This window comes from Rhincodon typus, chromosome 29, assembly GCF_021869965.1.
Source record: "Rhincodon typus isolate 14 chromosome 29, sRhiTyp1.1, whole genome shotgun sequence".
Taxonomy (NCBI): domain Eukaryota; kingdom Metazoa; phylum Chordata; class Chondrichthyes; order Orectolobiformes; family Rhincodontidae; genus Rhincodon; species Rhincodon typus.
In genome coordinates, this window is record NC_063360.1 from 14,493,411 (window position 1) to 14,515,498 (window position 22,088).

At 40.3% G+C, this 22,088-nt stretch overlaps 1 protein-coding gene across 1 annotated transcript in view; it reads right to left on the reverse strand.

Annotated features, from left to right (window-relative positions):
- The window catches only part of fbn2b (fibrillin 2b), a 193,163-nt gene extending 174,260 nt beyond the window's left edge, over nt 1–18,903 (reverse strand). The window contains exons 1-5 of the mRNA XM_048613904.1: nt 18,728–18,903; nt 8,111–8,193; nt 6,843–6,941; nt 2,396–2,491; nt 1,342–1,437 (exon numbers count right to left, since the gene is read on the reverse strand). Of these exons, the coding sequence (XP_048469861.1) occupies nt 1,342–1,437; nt 2,396–2,491; nt 6,843–6,941; nt 8,111–8,193; nt 18,728–18,903 (550 nt within the window). The remainder of the gene's footprint in view (nt 1–1,341; nt 1,438–2,395; nt 2,492–6,842; nt 6,942–8,110; nt 8,194–18,727) is intronic.
- Between the last annotated feature and the right edge of the window lie 3,185 nt (nt 18,904–22,088).

A 22,088-nucleotide genomic window follows, 5' to 3' on the forward strand; every position in this document is an offset into this window, starting at 1 on the left:
TTCCTGCTCCTCTGATGCTGCTTGGCCTGCTGTGTTCATCCAGCTCTATACCTTGTTATCTCAGATTCTCCAGCATCTGCAGTTCCTATTATCCCAGTAATAGTGAGCCTGTTCTCTCACGTGATTGGGATCAGTAACTTCTTCAAGCTAGCGCATTATGTCATTAACCGTCAATACTGATGTTAACCCAGCGCACCCCCAACATTGTAAGACTTAATAACTGGTCCCTGCCTACACTTTGTGTGACAAACAGTACATTGTAATGATAATACAGCTCACTCACAATGATGAATTTAATAATCCCTTTCCAGCCAGCACTATGTCACTGACTCCTCTTTTACTGATACTAATCCAGCTAATCCAGTGCTGCTGACCTCAATTACTTCTTTTTACCAGCGTTTAAACTATACTTCAACTGGTAACAATATTATACAGGCGATGTCATTCTTACTCAGATGTGAGGAAAATTTTTCAAAAATTTTACTCACTTTCCAATGTTAAATCTAGTGTGAGAGAATGGTACAGGTATCATCAGTGTTCAGAACCTTGTTTAGCCTGGTCCAGTTTAATGGCTACATCTAGCAGCTCAATTATATTCAAGTGACTTTCTAATTTTTCACAACTTAGCTGTAAATCACACATACCCATTGGTCACTGCTCTCAAAATGTTAACTTTGTTTTTCTGTCTCCGCAGATGCACCAGACCTGCTGAGTTTCTCTAGCACGTATGCTTCTGTTTCAGAGTTCCAGCACCCACAATTCTTTGTTTTTTAATTTTTTGACAGCTAGAGATGATTTTTTTTTCTCCACTTTTTCTGAGTTTATTTTCCTTTTCCATTTTATTTGCTTCATAATTTTGGTCTTCACCACAATAGTGACTGCCCTTCAAAAGTGCTTTGATAGCTGTAAAGCACTTTGGACTGTCTCATGTTCGTGTGAGTTGCTACACAAATGCAGATTTTAAAAGTATTTATGTTTCTTGTTCCTTTACGACGCATACACTTTTTCAAGCATCATGTTTACACTATTAAGGCATTTTCACATCTGTCCACATCCATGTGACATTTTCACATCGCTGTATCATAGTCACCCTCTGAGAGTTTGACATCCATCTATCAACTTCACATGGGATACTAATTTTAGTAAAAAGCCCATCCAGAAAATTTTTGAACATAATTTTCAATCAGGCAGCATTGACGTTGAGCCTGATCAGTTGGAACCTCTAATGATTCCAATGTAAATTATTGGGAAAAAAATTCACACAGTGATAAAGATTAATTCCCATACCTGGCATGTTGTCCATAACCCTAGAACTGAGCTGTCCCTCAGAAATGGCCTTACCTCGTTCACACTGTGGCCCAGTGAACCCATACACACACGCACAGCGACTTGGTCCAATGCATCGGCCTCCATTCTGGCAGCCATTCTTACAAACAGCTAATGAGGGAAAGGAAAGATCACACCCTTTGGCAACGCGTCCACATCATTGGTTTGAATAAAGACACAATGGCAATTCTTTTTTTTCAAATCCATTTAAAATGCAACAAATATGGTTTAGATTAAATATGATTTTTAGCGGAAACAAATGTAGCCGTTACAGATTCCCAGAAAAAGTCAGTGTGAAATGGTCCTGAAAATTATACATCACAAACCAGATTCTTGTATGAATCATGGCTTCCTGGAAATTTCCAACTTTGTTTAGCAAAAGACATGCCAAATAATGTCAAATATGACAGACGATTGTCAGGGAGATAAGTTAAAAGTATGTCTTCAAATGCCTTCCATATGGGTTACAGCAATGGTTAATGATACAGGCCTGCCACCAGGGATATCATGGTCATTAGAATATTCAGCCCAGGCTTTATTTATAATATTAATGTATTCTTGAAATTATTGGTAATCCTTCTGTTTATTTTGGTAGAAATTCAATTATTTTTGAGTGATGTTAATTGTTTTATATGGCAAATAACGGACAGTGTGACTACTAAATATTAAAGCCAGTAATCAAGGTTAACCACTAACCCAGATAGTTGAACTTCCAATTTTATTGTATGAATAAAGATTACCACAACACTTCCATTGGACATTGATCTAAAACAGGCATCCAGTGCAGAAAAAACAATGTAACTGCAATCAACCCTCTGAACATTTAACAACACAAAAGGAGATCTTGTATCACTGCCGTACAGTTATAATCTTGCATGATTAGCTACAGACTGTTGCTGTTTCCTAAATAGTTTTGCTCAATGAATACATTGAAATTATATGTAGCTCTGCAGTTTCTACACGGAACGGAAAACATTTGCCCTGATTAACATCCGTCACAGCTCTCAGCCCTCTGTGCACTGAGATCTCAGATAAAATTTATTTGTAGTCATGTGGTATTGATACTCACGTTGCCCACAGTGTGTCCCGGTGTATCCTTTCTGGCAAATACAGCTGTCCTCTGAGCAAGAGCCACCATTCATACACCTGACATTACACTGCTGGACTGCAAGGAGAACAAAGCAGGTCAGCCGACTTGTACCCACAGCATCACAAACTCAACTCTGACTTCTTCACTTATGGTGGTGGCTACAGCTGCACTTAAATGGGGCTCAAAGGCTGCACCATCAACATATTCAGTAAGGCCCAAAATCCCATTCCCGTTATTGCAGGCTGTTCTTACACAGAAAATAGGCTTAAGTAAATGCTCACTGCCAAGCTCAGCTCCTGACTCTGATTGTCTCACCCTATGTCTGACTGTGTGCCATCTATTCCTCAAAGTGATTCCCCTGAAAATTGATTTTCTACAACTGTAAATTGAGATGCATTTACTTTAAGAAGGGTTTTGTTAGAAGTACAGAAAAATGATTATTAAACATGATTTAATATTGCATAAAACAGAAGACTACTTTTGCTCAAAATAATTTATTGTGTTAACTTTGACAACCACTTTAAGAGGGGGATTTACTCCTTTTTCCCTCTTTATATGGTTTTCTGATTTGAATTAGCTTCTGGGTGGGAATGGGGCTGAAAGGAGATCTTCAGTGTTGTAGGAAGAAAGGTGAAGACCATTCTCCTGCAACGGTTTGAGTTACAAAATTCCCAACCAGCCACAGTGTTAATGGTATGGGTTGTTCCCGCACCTTTTGTGCTTCTGAGTAGAGTGTAGCAGAAACTCTCACCTCTATCACCTGGGCAGAATGCAGAGCGGCGCACGTTAACGGACAGCATGGAATATTAGTAGTGGAGCCTGCGTTCTTTCACCTTCATTTTAAATTAATCTAGTAAAAGTTGTGAATGTTCCATATTTAGCACATTATCTGCCCTATGCAGCCCTCCTCCCCACATTTCCCACTTAGCACACAGCCGTCCTCCAACTTGGGAGGAGACAGTGAGAGAAAGTGAATAGAAATCCATATAAACAAGGCAACTATAAAGCCAATGGGGCTAGGCTTGGATCATGCTTTGGCCTGACCATTTGAAACTACTCATTAACATTGATTACAATGTCTGCTTTCTCAACCAGCTTTCTTAATCACCTTTGCGTTAATTTATTGGAACTATAATTTCAAAGGTTAAGGAGGAGTGTGTGGTGAGAAAAACCTGATAATAGTCGGATGGGGAAGGTGGGGTGGGGTGGGGGGGGGGGGGGAGGGGGGGGGGTGGGGGGTTGGAAATTTGTAGCAAGCAGATGGGCAAAACATTAGCATACTTGCAATTCCTAGAGAGAATAGTATGGCTGCCAGCTGTGATAACAGAAGAGAGAAGCAGCCCCAAATCATTTAGACATATAACAATATAACCATTGCCCTCTCTCCATGTGAGAATTTGACTGGATTTGTTTCAGTTTCCCGACCTAATAACGTGAAAAGATTCAATGGCCTCATCAAGTATTGAGCCATTCTAGAATTACAAAATCTTACAGAATTGTCAAGAATATCCACCCATGTTTTGCTCGTTTTTTATATGAAATTAAGAACCACCAGACTACAACACTAACAAAAGTGAACCATTTGCAAACACGTTTTATCTTTTTTTCATGTTCCAGACATTTAGAAGTAACTAAGATTTAATTCTCCCAACTTTCTTACAGTCTTGGTGAGAACTGGATGAAATGCCATAAATGACCGTAGTTTCCCCAAGTATTCTCCCGATCTTCTGATGAAGACCAAAACTAAACCAAAATTGCAAAGCAATTCTGCCCCAAAAAGTATTATTCCCAGACATGTATGGATTTTAATTGTACTTTATCATGATTGGAATAATAACTAAACATTATATCTAAATGACCAAAGCAAATGACTATTATTAATTGAAGAACAGGAACTTTTGCTGCAGAAAAGGGCTTTCAAATAAGAGACCCTCTCAATGGATTAATGTGCCTTGGTCGTGGCTCCCAACTTTGTCCTGTTCTGATCTTCACAATAACTGTGGTCATCCCAATGGGACTATGGGAGGTATGGTACAGATGTCAGAATGCACTTGTGAAACATCCAACAGTCATCACATCAATTGTTTACAGGGTAAAATAATACTCAAAGTTACCTCCAAATGGCCATCTTGCTTACAAATAGGTATATTTATAGTTTCAAATAGACAAGTATCAATTGTGGTTCAGTGGGGACCTCTGAAGCAAAGAGGTTGACAGAGACTTGAGCACAGAAAATCTAAGCTGCCATGCCAGCTCATGACTAACCGAGTGCTGAACCATCTTTTGAACAAGATGTAAGCAAGCTGGGCCTCTGTCTGCCTTCACACGTGGTCTTAAGAGCTTGCAAGGCACTGTTCTGAAGAAGACAGAAGACTTTTCCCTGGTGTCCTGCCCAATATTTCTCAATCAACATCACCGAAACGGTTGAGCTGGTCATTATCACATGTTTGTTTGCTGGAATTTGTTCTGCTCAAATGAGCTGACCTGTTACTTACGCTATAAACAGTGACTACATCATGTCATTTCAAGAATTCTTCACCAGCTTAAAACACTTTAGGACATCCTGAAGTCCTCAAAACACCAAATACGTGGATTTGCTTTCATCCTGTGAATACAATCTCTCAAAGTGACTTTCAGATTGTAATCCCCATGAACAACTATTTTAGCCTGCCTACTCACTGCACCATCCCTGTTGTAACCTCTTTTTCCCTCCCTGACTCTTCGCTTCCAGCCTCTTTTTCCTCTCGCTCCCCACCTGCAGGCCCTTTCTAAGCCCCCTGACCACTCCCGACCTTATAATCTCCCACTCCCACACTCCCATTCTCCACTTGCAGCTACCTTCCCTCACTCCAGACTTCCAGCCTCCTTCTCCCTCCCTAAACTCTCCAGTAGCCTCCACTTCCCATCAGCCTCCTCTAGCTGACATTCCCACCACAAATCCAGCAGACAGAATTTCCAGATTTGGTAAAAGGGTCTTCCAGCTCCTGTTGAAGGACACTCCACTAAAGCTCGTCCTCCCATCCAACCCTGGCCAAAGGTATCTCTTGGTGCCCAATCCCCACTAACACTCATCTCCGTTTCTGGCTCTTGGTCCCTCAGCCCCTAGATCTTTGCTCTTGGCCTCCCACTCCCCCAGTGACTCCTTTGGCAACTGCCTCAACAACTCCCCTCGTGACTTCCCCGGCGACTCCCCTGGCAACTACCCCAGTGACTCCCCCGGCAACTCCCCTGATGATGAATTGCTCGCTGCTCCTCCTCACTGGTGAACCTATCAGCAGCAAGCGTGGGAGAGAACCTGACTGCGATTGGAGGAGCAGTTCCTCACCATTTCCTTCCATTCTGTTTATGGGGAAATTTTTTCTCCGATTGGTTGCCCCTGTGAGTGAATGTTCTCAGTGACTTGTGTACTTTCGGAAGTGAATCCGACCCCTCACCCATTGTCTTTGGGAAGTTGGCATAAGGGCTGGCTTTGATCACTAAAATGTACTTCGTGATACTCTCTCTCTCTCTCTCTCCTCCACTCCCTTTCTGGGATATTCCAGAGTGAGACAATTGCTAAACCTTTTCCCCTTATGCCAAGTTTAGTATGACTTAGGAAAAAAAGACGATGGGAACCAGGAGGAAAGCCAGTTTCCCCAATCTCAACTTGCAGAGAAATTTAATTCCAAGGCTCTGGAGCATTGGATAAGGCATAGGATAGTGAGGAGGAGCTAAACTATTAAACTAACAAGTTTTTGTCTTTCGTCGGCATTAACTAGAAAGTGAAACTTATCTTGTGAGGGATCATTACTTGCTCTATAAATTTTCAATGTACGAAAGTCAGTGTAGGACTGAACAGAAAAGCACAGCCTGTCCCTGCAGAGATACTGATAACCCAATGACTGGTGACTGATTATAGAATGTCTTGTGCCTGGTACCTAAAGCTGCAGGAATTGGTAAAATCTATTATCATTTCTTGTTTCTGAGTTTCCATGCATCCAGACTCTATTATATTGATCTTCCTGGCTTATGGTCTCAATTTTAATTTCCACTTTAATTGGGTTGTTGTGCTATGGTTAATTATGGGGGCAGACTTAGATATTGACCATGTCCCTCTCAGTTAAAATTGAACCCAGGATAAAAAGATGAAAGATCCCCTCATCTGTTGGATATAACGTTGCAATACATGATGAAGTTCAATAGTTGGTGTCAAGGAAGCTTAACTTTATATTATTTCATGTTGTGCCTGACCTGAGAATGTACATTGGGCCAATATAGATACAGCTTTACCCTGTATCTAACTTGTATTGCATTTGATATGGTGGTGTTTGATAGGGCAGTGTAGAGATTTCATTATTCTATATCTAATCACTAAATTGATCAAATGAAGGGCTTTGGTGCTTGCATGTTGTCACATTGTCTATACAATCAGTGTTACGCCACTTACTTGAACCAGATCCACAAACTGGAGAGAGTTGCCCATTGGCACAGGTGCACATGTTTGGTCTGGAGCAGAACCCATCACCACACGTGTTCCGACAAATTGCTAAACAATTACAGAAGGAAACACACTCAGAAACTGTCAACTTAATATAAAGCAATCAAAGATATAACTGGCTACCATTAGGTTATCTTTAACTATGTTGAAACCAAGAATTATTCATGAGAATTGCTGTTACATTGACAGTCAAACTGTGGATATGTTGATAACACTGTGGTAAATTTACAATGACACTACACTGTTATGTCCGCAGTGATGTTGAGCTGTTATGCAATGGACAGACTTTCTCAGTTTGAAACAGTTTTACATGGTCAAGAATTAGCTGGCTGTGTTCTTGTTACAAGAACCTTTCACTTTTGACTGGATGGTAATGCCCATTTCTTTTACCAGTTACAGCTTATCAACTGTTAAAAGTTGCACCTCAAATGAGGAGAAGAGGGAAATAAAATTATTCAGAACAAGTAAAATAGATCTAGTTCGATAGACAAAAAAAAATCTAAACGTAAGGGAGAAAAGAATAGAGGAATGGAGAAGCAAAATGAGAAAAAGTAAATATTTTTACTTTCATTTAAAATGATTAAGTCTGTGTGTTAATGATGGGAATACCTGAAACCTACAAAGCTATCTGACTACAAGGGTAACATCTGGCGCTGTCAGAGTGTGTGAAATGGACTTTTATTTTAAACATTAGCTGGCTAAGGACTCATTTAAATTCATAGCCAAACAAGGTTGATCAATTGGCCGGCTACATTCCTAGAGGTTGCATCACATCACTCCCACCTTCAGTAGTCAATCAGCAATTTATTTTCCTATTTTGAATATTTCTGAAACGAATAAACAAAAATAATCATAGGATGTAAGTGAAACACGATAATTGTTAAAGTCATGGTGACTTTCTTCACAGATTGTTGGCAGTGTCCAGGACATTTATCTTCAATTCTTGGAGTCTCTAGGACAATCCTGGAGGCTTGGCAACCCAACAGGATAGTCCAAGGGCCAATGTCAGCTGCAAAACTGAGACTAGGTGGAAAAATTCTGGGTTATTTTTGGAGTACGGCAGTCAAACACTGCATCAGTCTCAGACCAACTCCAAAAATGGTCTTCAGCACGACAATATTATAGGCTGGAATTAGCTTTGATGGGAAAAAGCATGTAACCCAAAGAGGCTCAGATTAAATTATGTTTCCCCAGTGGATAGAGCTGGCAATACTTACGCACAATACATTGGTTACCACCAGGCAACGTTTTCCATCCAGGACAACAGTAGGAATGAAATCGAGATCCGCACACATTTGGCCTGAAAGAAAATGAAAGATAACAGTTACAGAGCTTCCTATGACCCTGATGATTCCTATAGTACTAGCTGAACTCAAACTTACAGTGAATGGTGGAACAGACATTTAGATAAGCTTATTGCAGTTAGTCCTTCCAATCACCCTCTATATCCATGCTGCTTGCTTACAGTGTCATGGTTGTAATACCATAACACTAAAGTGATGGAATAAGTTCTGCCCTGCAAATTGCAGTTTGGTGCCTTTTATACCAATCTGATTTGAAAGTTTCATTCCAGACATTTCCTGATACATGCAAAATACTATTTGGATAACTGTATAATTTTACACAAACGTGCAAAAGTGCAGCAAGATCATAATTCACTTCAAGAATAAATATGCTCAAATCATAGTAGCCATAGTTTAGAAAGCTTTTGGTTTCCATTCTTGAATCTAAATGCAGCGTCCCGACTGGACACATGCCTGCATTCACTCAGAAAGCATTCTTTGGTCAATAAGAGATGTGTCTGGGCAATTCATTGCCTCTCACTTAGGCATCTCATCCTCAAATGCTTTGAGATAAGGGAACGGAAATATGAACTAACGCATGAATCCACAGTCTTTTTTTAATCATTCTTATTAATGGAGAATTCCTATCCATAGCAACAATACAAGTGTTTGACGCTTAAATCCAACTGCCAATGTCATTATGGATCTCAGTAACTCTTTTTCAGATCAGGTGTTCCACGCTAAGCAGAAGGTAAAATTGAAATGTCCCATACAAGAAGCTTTTATTTACTTCAGGAACACACCGTCGCCACAGGTAAAGTGATATTGACACAGCATTCAATGATGTGCCTGGATAATTCACTCTATTGTTTCTAGAAGCTTCCTGTTAGGTGTATTATCTAGTTAGAAGGGTGAACTAATTCATTTCCCTGGTCCACTCCTGCACTGGTCACAACAAAGTCTGGATTTAAAAAGGTGGCATTGGCAATAATATAACCAAATCTATCTGACTGTATATGGCTCAGTATAAGAAACAAATCAGCTAAGTTCTTTAAATGACAAATAAAGAACTAGATTATTGTAAACAATACTCACTTAACCTAGATGCAAAGATTATTAACCAGCTTTTTAAACTGTATAGATAAATACAATCAACCTTACACACACCACCCCCCAAGTCTAGCATATAATCTTATTTCTGCTAAGTATTATCTTATAAGTACATTGGTCAATCAACAGTTAAATTTAGGAAAATGAATGATTCACAAATTGTCCCAAATGTTGGTCCGTAGGCCAAATCACTTAGCACACAAGCTGATGGCATTCGGACTTCTTCCTGGATCAGTTATGTCTGGCTGGATTTCCTTTTTCTGGAGACAGTGGTGGTAAAATCTGATTTCTCCTTTAGAACCCTCTACTTTTAGTGATGAAGAATGGCAGCTGGTTTTCAACTCACACTCTGGTGAGAGGTTTAAGAGAAGAAAAGAGAGAAGACAGAAATTGTTGCTGCTAATGCAAGTTATGTCAGACTGCATCCAAATCCAACACTGTGTCAGTCATAAACTGAGTCACGTGATTTCTCTCAAAGTTTTGCAGATTTGGTGACTCCATCCAGGCAGCTTGTCCCTTGCATTTGCGGAATTATTGCTGCTGCGGCCAACCTTATGATTTGTAAAGTTTTCTAAAGCATTCTGTATAATATATATACACATTTATAAACAATCAATGACAAGATAAATAAATATCTTGGATAACACAACTTCAGAGCATGGGAATTCTGAAACATTTCAAAGTTACTCAAGGCAACTAATGCGGTAGGATTTTGAGGCTTTTGACAAGTTATCATGTAGTGTTGAAGTAACTTTTCTCAAAATCTGTACTTAGCTGGTTCAGATCAATAAAGGATATTCTTAATCATCGATAGACAATTTGAGCCAAGAACTGATGGCATGTAGGTTTAATAGTTAAATTCTAACAACTTCGGTGGGATCTATTGATATTGAATTATACATGTAAATAGTTCAAACAAAAATGGTGAAAAATTCCTCTCATCTGTCTTTTTGTACAAATAATGCAAGTGAAATATTCAGCTGTGATTATGAATGTGCTAGTGTTCAGTACAGAGACACTAATGTAGATTCGCCTCCAGCAGAACATGAGGCTGATGGGAAATGTCTTTCAGGATAGGTTTCATAAACAGTTTCAGATATTTCTTATATCTGCATGGAACAATGGATCATGAGCAATACTGACAGAAGTATGCCCTTGTTTTCTATTATGCAAAAACTAGAGACAAACAGAACTGAATTAATATGAATTTCAGGCATGGACCCAACAATTAAATCAAGAAGGTTGTATTATTATAACATAATATCCACACTTATCAAGTCTAATTAGTATTTCTTAATTAATTGCCGGTTTGATGTGCTAGTCACAGTTTCCTTTGCACCATCTGTAATCTGGAATACCATCCCTGAAACTTCTCCACTTCCTTTATGATACTGTTTAAAACATACTGCTTTGACCAAACTTCTGGCTGTCTGTCCTATTATGGCTTGGTTTTCCATTTTCCCACTGTAGTCACTACGACATTTACATTGACCCCACCCTCCCCGGATAATGCTCTCATGAAACAACTTGGGATCTCTCACTATGTTAAAGGCACTATATAAATGTAAGTTGTTGTTCTTGCTCCTGAGGAACTGATTTGTACTTACATCAATTTGAAACTCAGTCACCTCTAGATAAACAGATGCCAAAAGGAAATCTCAAACTCTATATACTAAATACTCTATATACTCTATATACTCAAACTCTATATCATAGGAGCAGGAAGGCTGACGTTTTGGGCCTAGACCCTTCATCAGAAAAGGGTCTAGGCCCGAAACATCAGCCTTCCTGCTCCTATGATGCTGCTTGGCCTGCTGTGTTCATCCAGCTCTACACCTTGTTATCTCATGTTTTGTAATCATCTGTTTTAGTAGAAGCTCACAGTCCTAAACCCATTTTAGTAGTTGAGCTATTATTAGATAGACAGCCTTATTACTGTATGGTTTTATTCAGCTTGAATTACTAACTGAAGACTGCTTATACCAGATAAATTAGTCAGTGTGCACTAGCCTGCAAAAGGAACAGGGTGGGAATTAAAGGATAGGGGACATTTATCCATCAAGATATCAGATCTTATAACTGAGAGCTGTCCTGAGAATGGCTAAGGACTGCAGAGCAGGATATCCTCACAATTAGAAAGATAGGATGAAGTTAATCAAGTACCAATTAAGTGATATCAAGTTGTGTTTTATAAAACTGTAAATTGAATGAAAAAACTGAAGGGGGGGCATGTTAAATTCCTGAAAAATAACTATTTAGAATAGAAGGGAATATGCTGAGTGTTCATTTTGGGACACTGAAAGGGCGAAGAAGAGGAAGATGTATCGGGATGTAATTCCTGAAGTTTAGGATGAACTAGAGAGATGAGTTCAGATACAGACTAACCACAGCTTTGTCAATCATCTATTACAGTGTGAAATCCCCCTGAATAAATTAGTATAATCACTAATCTCATACAAACAGGACGACTTGGGCCTTAAAGGCAGCTCAGAAACACATAGCTCTAAGCCCATTCTAAGTTAATTTCTCTTGGAATAATGTGGTATTAAGGGTTTATAGACATTGGTGACCAAGCAGGATCATTGTTAAACTAAGATTTTGCTGATTAGGATTTGGTCCCAATGTAATAAAAAAATGCTTAAAGCATGTTCACATTTTCGAACTTTGTTCCTGAACTAAATCTCAAAGGCTAAAGCAGTGAAATTTAAGTTGGGTTATTAATTGCTTTACTGTGTAAACACACTTATTGTGTGCTTTGTGCTACGGGAGAAGCATTGAGGAGTTTTGATGATTTATTAATGAACTGAAGGCAAACACTTTGGACTCTAATGATCTTTTAAGGGCCCTAAAGCTGAAGATTAGAAAATATAATTGGATGCCAGTGAAACATAAATGCCTAATCATCTAGTTTCATTTGGGTTAAGGGCTCACTATCAAGAGGACAATAATTCACTCACTATCCAACACCCCTGCTATAACATAGAATCATACAATCCCTACAGTGCGGAAGCAAGCCACTTGGTCCATCAAGTCCACACCACACCGCCCCCCCCAAAACAGTATCCCTCTGAGACCCAGCACTCCCTAGCCTATCCCCGTAACCCCTCATTAATCATGGCTAACCCACCTAGCCTACACATTCCTAGACACTATGGGGCAATTTAGATTGGCCAATCCACCTAACCCACATATCTTTGGACATGAATGCACTGAAATTGGGATCAGGCTAAATTGCACAGTCTCCAGCACGGGAGATAACCCTCTCCAATTCCTTCCACACTAGGCCTGTGGGTTTGTGCTTTCATAACAATCAAAGCTTTCTTAAGATAAATGAAAAGAAAAGAATGAATCTTGAACACATGAAGGCTCACACTCTCTTAGCCTTACGATTTCAGACAAGTTTGACTGACAGCACATTCAAAGCCCTCCCCACTTCATCCCTTCTGGTGAAGGTTTCACTCATTTTAACCTGAATCTGTACCCTTATCTATATTTTTTAAGATGTCCTTAACTTAGAACTAGAAAGCTCCAGTCATGGTAGACTTTACTTTGCATGGTTTAATTTGTCAAATTTCCTATTTTGTCTTGACATGGTCCTCTATGAGGAAGAGTCTGGGCTACAAATGCTTTTCAAAAATCTTTATATATTAGAATCTGCCATTGAGCCCTCCAGTTCTTACTTCATTAAAAATGTGTACAATCAGTAGGAGGTGGCAAATTCATTGTGACAGGGACTTGCAACACTACTGGTGCCCTCGTTTAACAACATACAGTTTCTAGAAGCACAGGATAGTCTTCTTCCTTTGATTTCTTCCCAATTAGGGACAGTGACCAGTGAAGCTCAGTCAATTTGACAGGACTTCAACAAATGAGGATTAAATCAGAATTGCAGCTCTAGAATGGAGACGCCAGCACTGTCTCAGGACCTCAGTAGATGTGTTATATTCTGAAACTAGATGCACAATATCTCATATCATACAAGACTTTTTCTCTTCAGCTAGTTACAGAGAAATATCAACCTTAATTTGATAGAAACTGCATTGACTATGACTAAAATCCATAATGTTTTGACTCCATGCACTGAATGGGCTGCCTTTCTTTATGTTCGCAAGCACCTAAGACTGAATCATCTATTAATTTTCCACGACAGTTTCCTTCACCACTCTTCTTTTCTCTCCTGTAAGCATCAGCTTCCATTGGGCTACAGTTTCCAAGTGATTACACTGACTTGAGTATGGTCCCCTGGGCAATGGCACTGAATGAATAGTGTACAACTCCCAGGATGATGACTTTGGTCGGGGTACAGTCCCTGGCACTGACTCTGACTACAGCATAGATCCTGTTGCTGACTCTGACAGTGGTAGAGTTCCCTGGCATTGACTCTGACTGGAGTACAGTTCCCTGGCACTGATTCTGACTGGGCTACAGTTTTTGGCACTGACTCTGACTTGGGTACAGTTCAATGGGTCCTGGCTGCGACCAGGGTATAATTTGCTGGATGCTGACTGTGACCAAGGTACAGTTTGCTGGGCATTGACTGTGACAGTTCTGTTTATGGGATACCATTCTAAAGCATGGAACATTTTTCCAAGTTTACCCCTTTCCTCAGCAAATGTCCATTCTTCATAAACCTGAACAGTACTTACCAAACACATAGTCCAACAGCACAGCAGTGTGGGCAAGAGGTGACTGCAAGGGTGTGACCAAGTAAATTGTTCAGCCACATCCAAAGTACCCTCATTGATCAGAATAAGTGACCAAGAACAGGAATCTTGCTTAGTTCTGCCTACCTTAATCTATGTACACCAACACTAATCTTAGCCTCCAACACTAGTTGGGTGGCACATTGGCTCAGTGGTTAGCACTGCTGCTGCACAGCGCCAGGGAGCCCAAGTTCAATTCCAGCTTCGGGCAACTGTCTGTATGGAGTTTGCACATTCTCTCTGTGTCTGCGTGGGTTTCCTTCCACAGTCTGAAGATATGCAAGTTAGATGGATTGGCCATTCTAAATTGCCCATATTGTCCAGAGATGCCTAGATTAGGTGGATTAGCCATGGGAAATGCAGGATTACAGGAATGGGATGCAGGGTGGGTCTGCACAGGATGCTCTTTGGAAAGTCGATGTGGCTAGATGGGCTGACTGGTCTGTTTCCATACTGTATGGATTCTATGAACTAATTATCCCAATTGCATCCAAACAAGGAACCTGCGCCCTTCCTGATCTGCAGTAGCTATTGACTGAGACAGAGATACTAAATAAGAAATTCAATCAAACAAAGAGTCAAAAATGTCTGGCTTTGAAAGTTGCAAGAACGCAAACACTTCCTGTTGTTCACGACCATTTGTTGAAGCAAACTCACAATTTGAAATACCAATACTAATTGTTGTCTCCTCTCCCCTGAGCTTTTGTTGCAATGAGGATTTGTTTAAAATCACAGCTGTTGACCAACAAACAATGACATTAATTTTGCTTCACAGTGGATGAAAGTCACATCTGCAAGTGATAAATATAAATAGAATCTATTGTACAATCCTTTAAATCTGGAATTACACCTCAATTCATACAGATTGACAGAAATGACTATGCTGCCAATCAGATAGTTCATACACAGAGAACATTTACATCAGTACTTCTTTCCAACATAAATGGGTATTCTATTGAAACAGACAACGAGATAAAAGTTGCAAGTGCTGGCCTCCAATAACTTAAATTTCCCTCCTCATTCTGCTAATTGAAGCCAGTTAGAACTTTTAATTCAAGCAGGAAATTAACATGCGTTGAATTCATTCTCTTAAACAGACCAAGTAGATTTCAAAAGACTAAGTCTATATTTTAACCAGTCTTCCATCATTCAGTTTACATATTTGAATTATGCTGACAGTTAATCTCCCTACCTCGTGTTCTGTTCATATCAGTGGATGAAGCTCAAGCTGGTTATTTTGTTCTGGCCAGTGAAATCCGGTCATGCAACAAATAAGGGGTTGAATTGAATGGTATGAATGGATAGGTTTCTGCTGAGTTACTCCACTGTATTATAAAAATCTTTTCTTCAGAAGATTAAATGAAAGGTGTGGATTTCATGATATGGTAAATTGTGCATTGGTTGTGGAAGGAATGGGTTGAGTCCATGATGGGGAACTTTTTATAAAAGGGCTGTGGGTCGTTAGACAAATGGCTTTTTTTTTGCTTCATACTTTCTTCAGTTATTATATTTATACAGACAATATATAATTTGGAGAGATCTATGATTTGTGATATGGTGGCCTTAAAATCTCAAATTCAAAAATTAAGATCAGAACTTTGCAACACTGCATTTTCTTCATATTTTTTGTCTTCTCTTATCCTTTCACAGGATGCAAGCATTGTTGGATAGGCCATCATTTACGATGGTTTTTGAATTGTCCTTGAAAGGTGGTGGTGAGTTGACTTCTTGAACTGCTGCAGTCCATGTGATGCAGTTGCATTCACAGTGTTGTTAGGAAGTGATTCAGGATTTGATCTATGAACAGTGAAGGAACGGCAATTATAGTTCCAAGTCAGGATGGTGTGTGGCTTGGCAGGGAACGGCAAGTGATGGTTTCCCCATACGTTGCAGCTATAGGAGTGGTAACATTGTTTCTTTTTCCCTAACCCATTATACTAGCATCATACCAATTGTGAGACTAGCTGAACAAGATAGGGAGCTCATTGTATGGGCTATCACAAGTACTTTGGGTTGTCTTGCAGACATCTGTATTGAACAGATTATTGAACAGCATAAAGCTTGGTAATGCAATGAAATTCTCTGGATTTAAGTTTTCAAAGTAATGCTCAATCCTTACTAACTCTTTATTAATGAAGTGGTTTACAAAACTGCAGTAAACAGTGATTTCTGTAACACAAAACTATGCTCTCTTTACTACCAAGTTGCAACAGTAACATCTATATTTATGCAAAAATGGTGTGATTCCTAATGTTGTATCATAAATAGGTCCAAACACAGTTCTGAATAGGGAAAACCCTACGGAGAAGGCCAACTCTCATACTTCGTGTTTGACCTGTATGGAGTTTAATTCCAGTGTGGTTTAACCAGGAACACTGGTGCAAATTTCCGTGTGAATGTGTAAACTTTAAACACGTAAAGCTCTCTCCTGACCAAGGAAATCCGAACTGGGCAGAAAATAAGGTCTTAGTGAGCTATTGTCGGACACTTTGCTACAGTTTAAATGTGTCTGAATTACATGTGTATGCACACTTCTGTGTCAAAACACAAAGTAGCACATTCTAAACCAGGTTAACATATGTATAGTACAACAAAAAAAGGCTTTTTTTAAAAAAGCTTCAGTTAACTGGTAATCCAAGGAGGTACTGACTTTAGATTTGGTCATGTTAAAAACTGATTTATTTCTGTGGTGTAGCTATAACAATACTGCATGTTCTTATACTTTTTATAAATCGAGAAGAAAGGTTTGATGGAACGATTTTCATTTTCAGTCTCTCTGACTCTAAGCATTTTGAATGCAAAGGGGATCTCACAAAATGCATTTGCAATCATGGATCGCCTTTAAGACAGAGGCTCTTGATTAGTAAGATGATCACGGGATAAGGGTGGGGGCTGAAGGAGGAGAATGGGGCTGAGAAACCTATCAGCCTTGATAGAATGGAGTAGCAGACTCGATGGGCTGAGTGGCCTAATTCTGCTCCCAGATCTTATGATCTAACGGATTTGTTTTAGTTAGAAATGCATTGCTGCTTATTACCAAATGTTTCACTGGGTTTCAAGTAGCGTGGTGGGTTTTCGTCTTCATGCATTTTAAGGCAAAACTGCTTCCGCTTTGAACAATAGAGCAACTTTGTTCGTGCAAAGGGGTTGTAAGCTACACTCTGCACGTGTAACATTCAAAAGAAACCATACTTGGCTCAATTGCTCACCAGGAGAATGAATTATTCATGGTCCTTCAGTCTGAATTGAGGGTCTCAGTGACGTAGACCATTCATCTCAACTGACACTCAAAGTTAATTGTAACTGTGTTACAAAACGTTCGTGGAAAATCAACTCGAGGCGCTGTGGCAGGCTGGTCACCAGCAAACATACCGCGCTCATTGTCCTGTCACGGTCTAAACTGTGCAGCTTCTGGGCCTCTGCCAATACTGTGTGAGGGAGAATCTCTCATTCCTTACACACATACAAGGCAGGTTAGTCGGCCACTTTAACCAAAATGCAGATTTCTGTGAAATCTACACACAAGTTAATTCGGGTCCTGCATATTTTCATACGTTTGAGATTTGCACAGGCTCATGTTCAGCAGGAGAGAAATATTACCTTCAGAGGCAAATTATTGCAACCCTATCTTTGACAATAATCTCTGTCGAATGCCAAAATTGCCAACTGTGTTAGCCTTTACCCACTATTTAATCCCACTTACAGCTATCTCATTTCACAGCGTTTCTCATTGTTTAATAAAAAACCCAACTCATCAACATTGGCCATTGAGACTTCCATTCATCAGATCTGAGCCTTGGTAAATTACAATCCAGGCCCAATGGATTCCATGAGAAAAGCAATGGAACTATAGAATGTGATCCCAAAACGATGATTAAAAAAAATTGTGGAATCCCACGTCACGAAAGAAAGGAATTTGCCTTCTCCTGCCAGTTCTAAAACCATTGCCGCTGCTTAGAATGGATTTCCTGAGGCGTTTGGAGCTCAGCTCAGCTGCTGTCTTTACAATCTGGAGCTTGGGGATGTTAAATACATGGAAGGAAATTCACACAATTCACTTAAAAGTTCCAATTCAAATTTTTCTGTCAAATACAGATTTTTACAAGTGGGTCCTATAAACTCCCTGTAGCTGTTGACATTTTCCCAGTCCGAGCCAGCGTTCTCACTGCGCCCACCTCCCCCCCCCCCTTAAGATCTCCGTCTCTTTTCCCAAGTCACATTCCAAACAAGACAAAAGAAGCGCCGAGACCTCCTCAGGAGCCCAGCCCCAAAAACCGTGGTCTTAACTTAAAATCTAATCCTCCCGTCATCCACAGATCCATCACCTTCCCCCTTAAGGCTGTTCACCACCGAACATCCCAACCCACAGTTTTCACTGCATTAACAACACAGCAAAAAAAAACACAAAACTTTACAAAATCTGCAGGAGAGCGAGCGCGACTGTCGATGCGGAAAGAGGATCAGTGAGTTAGTAAAACTTTCGGAGGATTACACTATGTAGCGTTTCACCTCCTTTCAAAGTCGGTTCGTTTCAAATAGGGACTTCAGATGCTCAGCGGTATTGGGGAGCAATGTAAAAGTCTAATCCAGTTAGAATTACACACCGTTAAGAAGGAGAACTGTTCACTGTTCTCCACCAGGACCACGTTTCAAATGAAATCGACCCCATTCTCTGTTCTCTCCTATGAGACATTTACAGATCTTTTCGGATTATTTGCAATGAAGGACTAAAGTTTACCCTCTCAAGTTGTCTTGACCTCGCCTCCTGACCCGCGATTGCAAATCTCTGTCCCCGGCTCCTGCGAAGCGCGGTGCTCCGAACTGACTTTCTTGTTGGCTCAGTGCATCTTCCAGGGAAGGAGAGATCAGAGCCGTGCATCCCAGTACAAACTTGGCTATCCACCATACCCCCATGTTGCGACCTCCTGGAGAACTGCTTCACACTCCTGTACTGAGCAAAGCCACCCCCCTCCCCCACGATCCACTCCAGTTGGGTTGAAGACAGAGAGAGAGATTAAAGAGGTGTCTCCAACAGTCCCACTCCCCCTTCTCTCACATCTGAGACAGGCAGCAGGCGATTCCGCGGAGTGGATGGGGTAAGGCACTGGCTACACCAGGGTGTTAAACAAAGAGGCAAAAGTTTATCATCTGCCGAGCAGCAACAGGACATCTGCTTCCAATCAGGAACACAGAAGAGAATTCCTTCAGGGTCGGGAGATCTTGATCAGCCCCAGAGCTCTTTGTTTGCTGGGGGAATCTGGGCCGGGGAGGGAATAAAATTCTAACCCAAGGAGGAGGAGGAGGAGGTTGTGGAGGAGGGGTGGGGGGGAGCTGGATCCAAACGGGCAAGGAGGCGGTCCCTTTGTCGGCATTGGTGAGGGGGGCTAGAGAGAGAAACCCAGCGCATTCCTCAGCCAAACCTCTTCTCAACTTCCATGGGGTCCGAAATGAACAAGCAACAGCTGAACACTTTTCAGCTGCAAGATCCCTACTTGTCTATTTCAAGTCAATTTCAAACTCTCACAGCAATCCGGCACTTTAAAAAAAATCCGATCTCAGATGATAAAAATAATGCATTTAAAAAACTGGAAATGGGTGCACAAAGCAACCCTGCATCAGAACAACATCAGTTCAGATTACATCGGTCTATGGGCTGCTGGATGTTACACTCCCAGCCAAAAAGTTGACATTTAAAAGATGATCACAGAATTCATTAGTAAAATCCCTGGTCCAAGGAAGAAACATAGTCCCACCAAACAATAATTTGTTCTCCAATCAGCCAATTCTAATCCAAACCCGAATTCCTGTGCTCCATAGGTTTTCCAACTTCAGAACCAGAATCTGACTTTGCCCTTAATTTAGAATGGAATATTGAAATTCCTTCTTCCTGCAGAATCTTTACAGAGTCATTCAGACACGCTATGATCTTTGTATGCTATGATCTACCTGTACTGCATGCAAAACAGAACTTATCACTGTACTTAGGTACATTTGAAAACACAAGCTTTCGGAGCCTCAGTCCTTCTTCGGGTGTTAGTGAGAGAGGTAGTATCAGACACAGAATATATAAGTAAAAGATCAAAGGTTCACACAATTGATGAAGATGTACTACACAAACCTAATATATTGTTAAATCTTTAATCGGTTAGAAGGTTTTAAATGATTAATATATATATGTAAATCCCCGAATTCCTTTCAAGTCACGGCCCTGAGAGAACTAAAGGTTTTATCAGTGTAAAGAAGAGGTGGGTTTATGGCGCACTACAGGTGATTCCACTACACTATACACTCTCACACATGCATACATACGCACACATACTCACACAAACACACGCACGCACACTCACAGAGATCCTCTCTCACACAGACACCATCTCAAACCTCTCTCTCTCCCTCAACCCCCCCCACACACGCACACACACACTCTCTTTCCCACATACACACAGTCTCTCCCACACACACACTCTGTCTCTCTCTCACACACACACACATTCTCTCCCACACACACACACACAGACACAGACATACACACACTCTCTCTCACACACACACTCTCTCCCACACAGACACACACACACGCACATACACATATGAATCTATGGGGTGAATTTGTATTTGCAGATATAATTTATTTTGTTCAAAAAGCATACAATTTATAGACAGTCAGTCAATGTGGCATTTTCTAAATTCCCACTTTAGAAATAAAACCAGTCTGACTCCAAACCAAAACACAAACAGATTCTAAACAAGGCCTCACACCTAACATGCATTGTCTTACCTGAAATGTCACCTCTTCTTTACACTGGTAAACCTTTAGTTCTCTCAGGACTATGACTTGAAAGGAATTTGGTGATTTACATACACATATTAATCAATTAAAACCTTTGAACTGATTAAAGATTTAACAGCATCTTAGGTTTATTTAGTCCATCCTCATCAATGGTGTGAACCTTTGATCTTTTACTTATAAATTCTCTGTCTGATAGTACCTCTCTCACTAACACCTGAAGAAGGACTGAGGCTCCGAAAGCTTGTGTTTTCATATAAACCTGTTGGACTATAACCTGGTGTCATGTGATTTCTGACTTTGTCCACCCCAGTCCAACACCAGCACCTTCCCATCAGTACTTAGGTACACGTGACAATAATAAATTAAATCAAAGGGGTTGTAACAATTCACCTCACAGGTGATATCTTGATATTTACAAAGTTGCGATACCATCAGGCCACTGACACTGAGAAAGTCCTAACCAACTGATGTGGTGCATAATAGAGGTAGCAACCATCTTTCTTCAACTAACCCAACCCCACCTCTGCCCTCAGTTTTTCCCCTTTCATGACAACCTTTGTTCAAACAATCCCTTCTTTCCTTACTGATTTCATACATCAGCTTCAGAATAATATTGTTGAGATGAGTTCATATATGTGACTAGAAGCTGCATAACTGGGAGTGAAAGTTATGGTGAGGTGATGGTGACAATGATTGATTAAAATAATGAAAGTCCATTTGGACAAAAGGCTTTTTTCCCATGGTTAGAAATATTAATAGTTACATTGATTTTAGGTTGGAGAAATGATCTTTCCGCGAGTCTGCGGAATCCTCAAGACTCAATGTGCTTGTACAATTGGCAGTTTGCTGGCAGTAGCCAAATGAATGGATTCAATGTATATGTACTGCCATTATTACAGGGAAGAGACAAAATGAACATGCTGTCTAATACTAAAAGTGACTTGGATGAAATGGTCATGTTTCAATTCAATACTTTAATGAGTGCCTCAGATTCTTACACTGTTCTAATTTTAATAGTTAGCTTGTTAGAGGTTCCAAAACCAGGAAAATCCATCAGCTACCTGGGAAGGGTTAGTGCACCTCCAGCATCACTGTGGGTCAGGAGAATCTAGCCTTCTTTCTTTTGGCTCACCAAGCAAATCTGTTAGCCTCCATATCCCGTAACCAATGTCTGCCGCGTTGCCTGCAATTCCTCCACACATCCCATATGTTCTTGACTGCTCCTTCCATTCCCTCCATGATTTTCTCCTAAAACTTGCAATCCAGTGTTTGCGGCTGGTCATGAAATGGATTTCAAAAATGGAAGTGA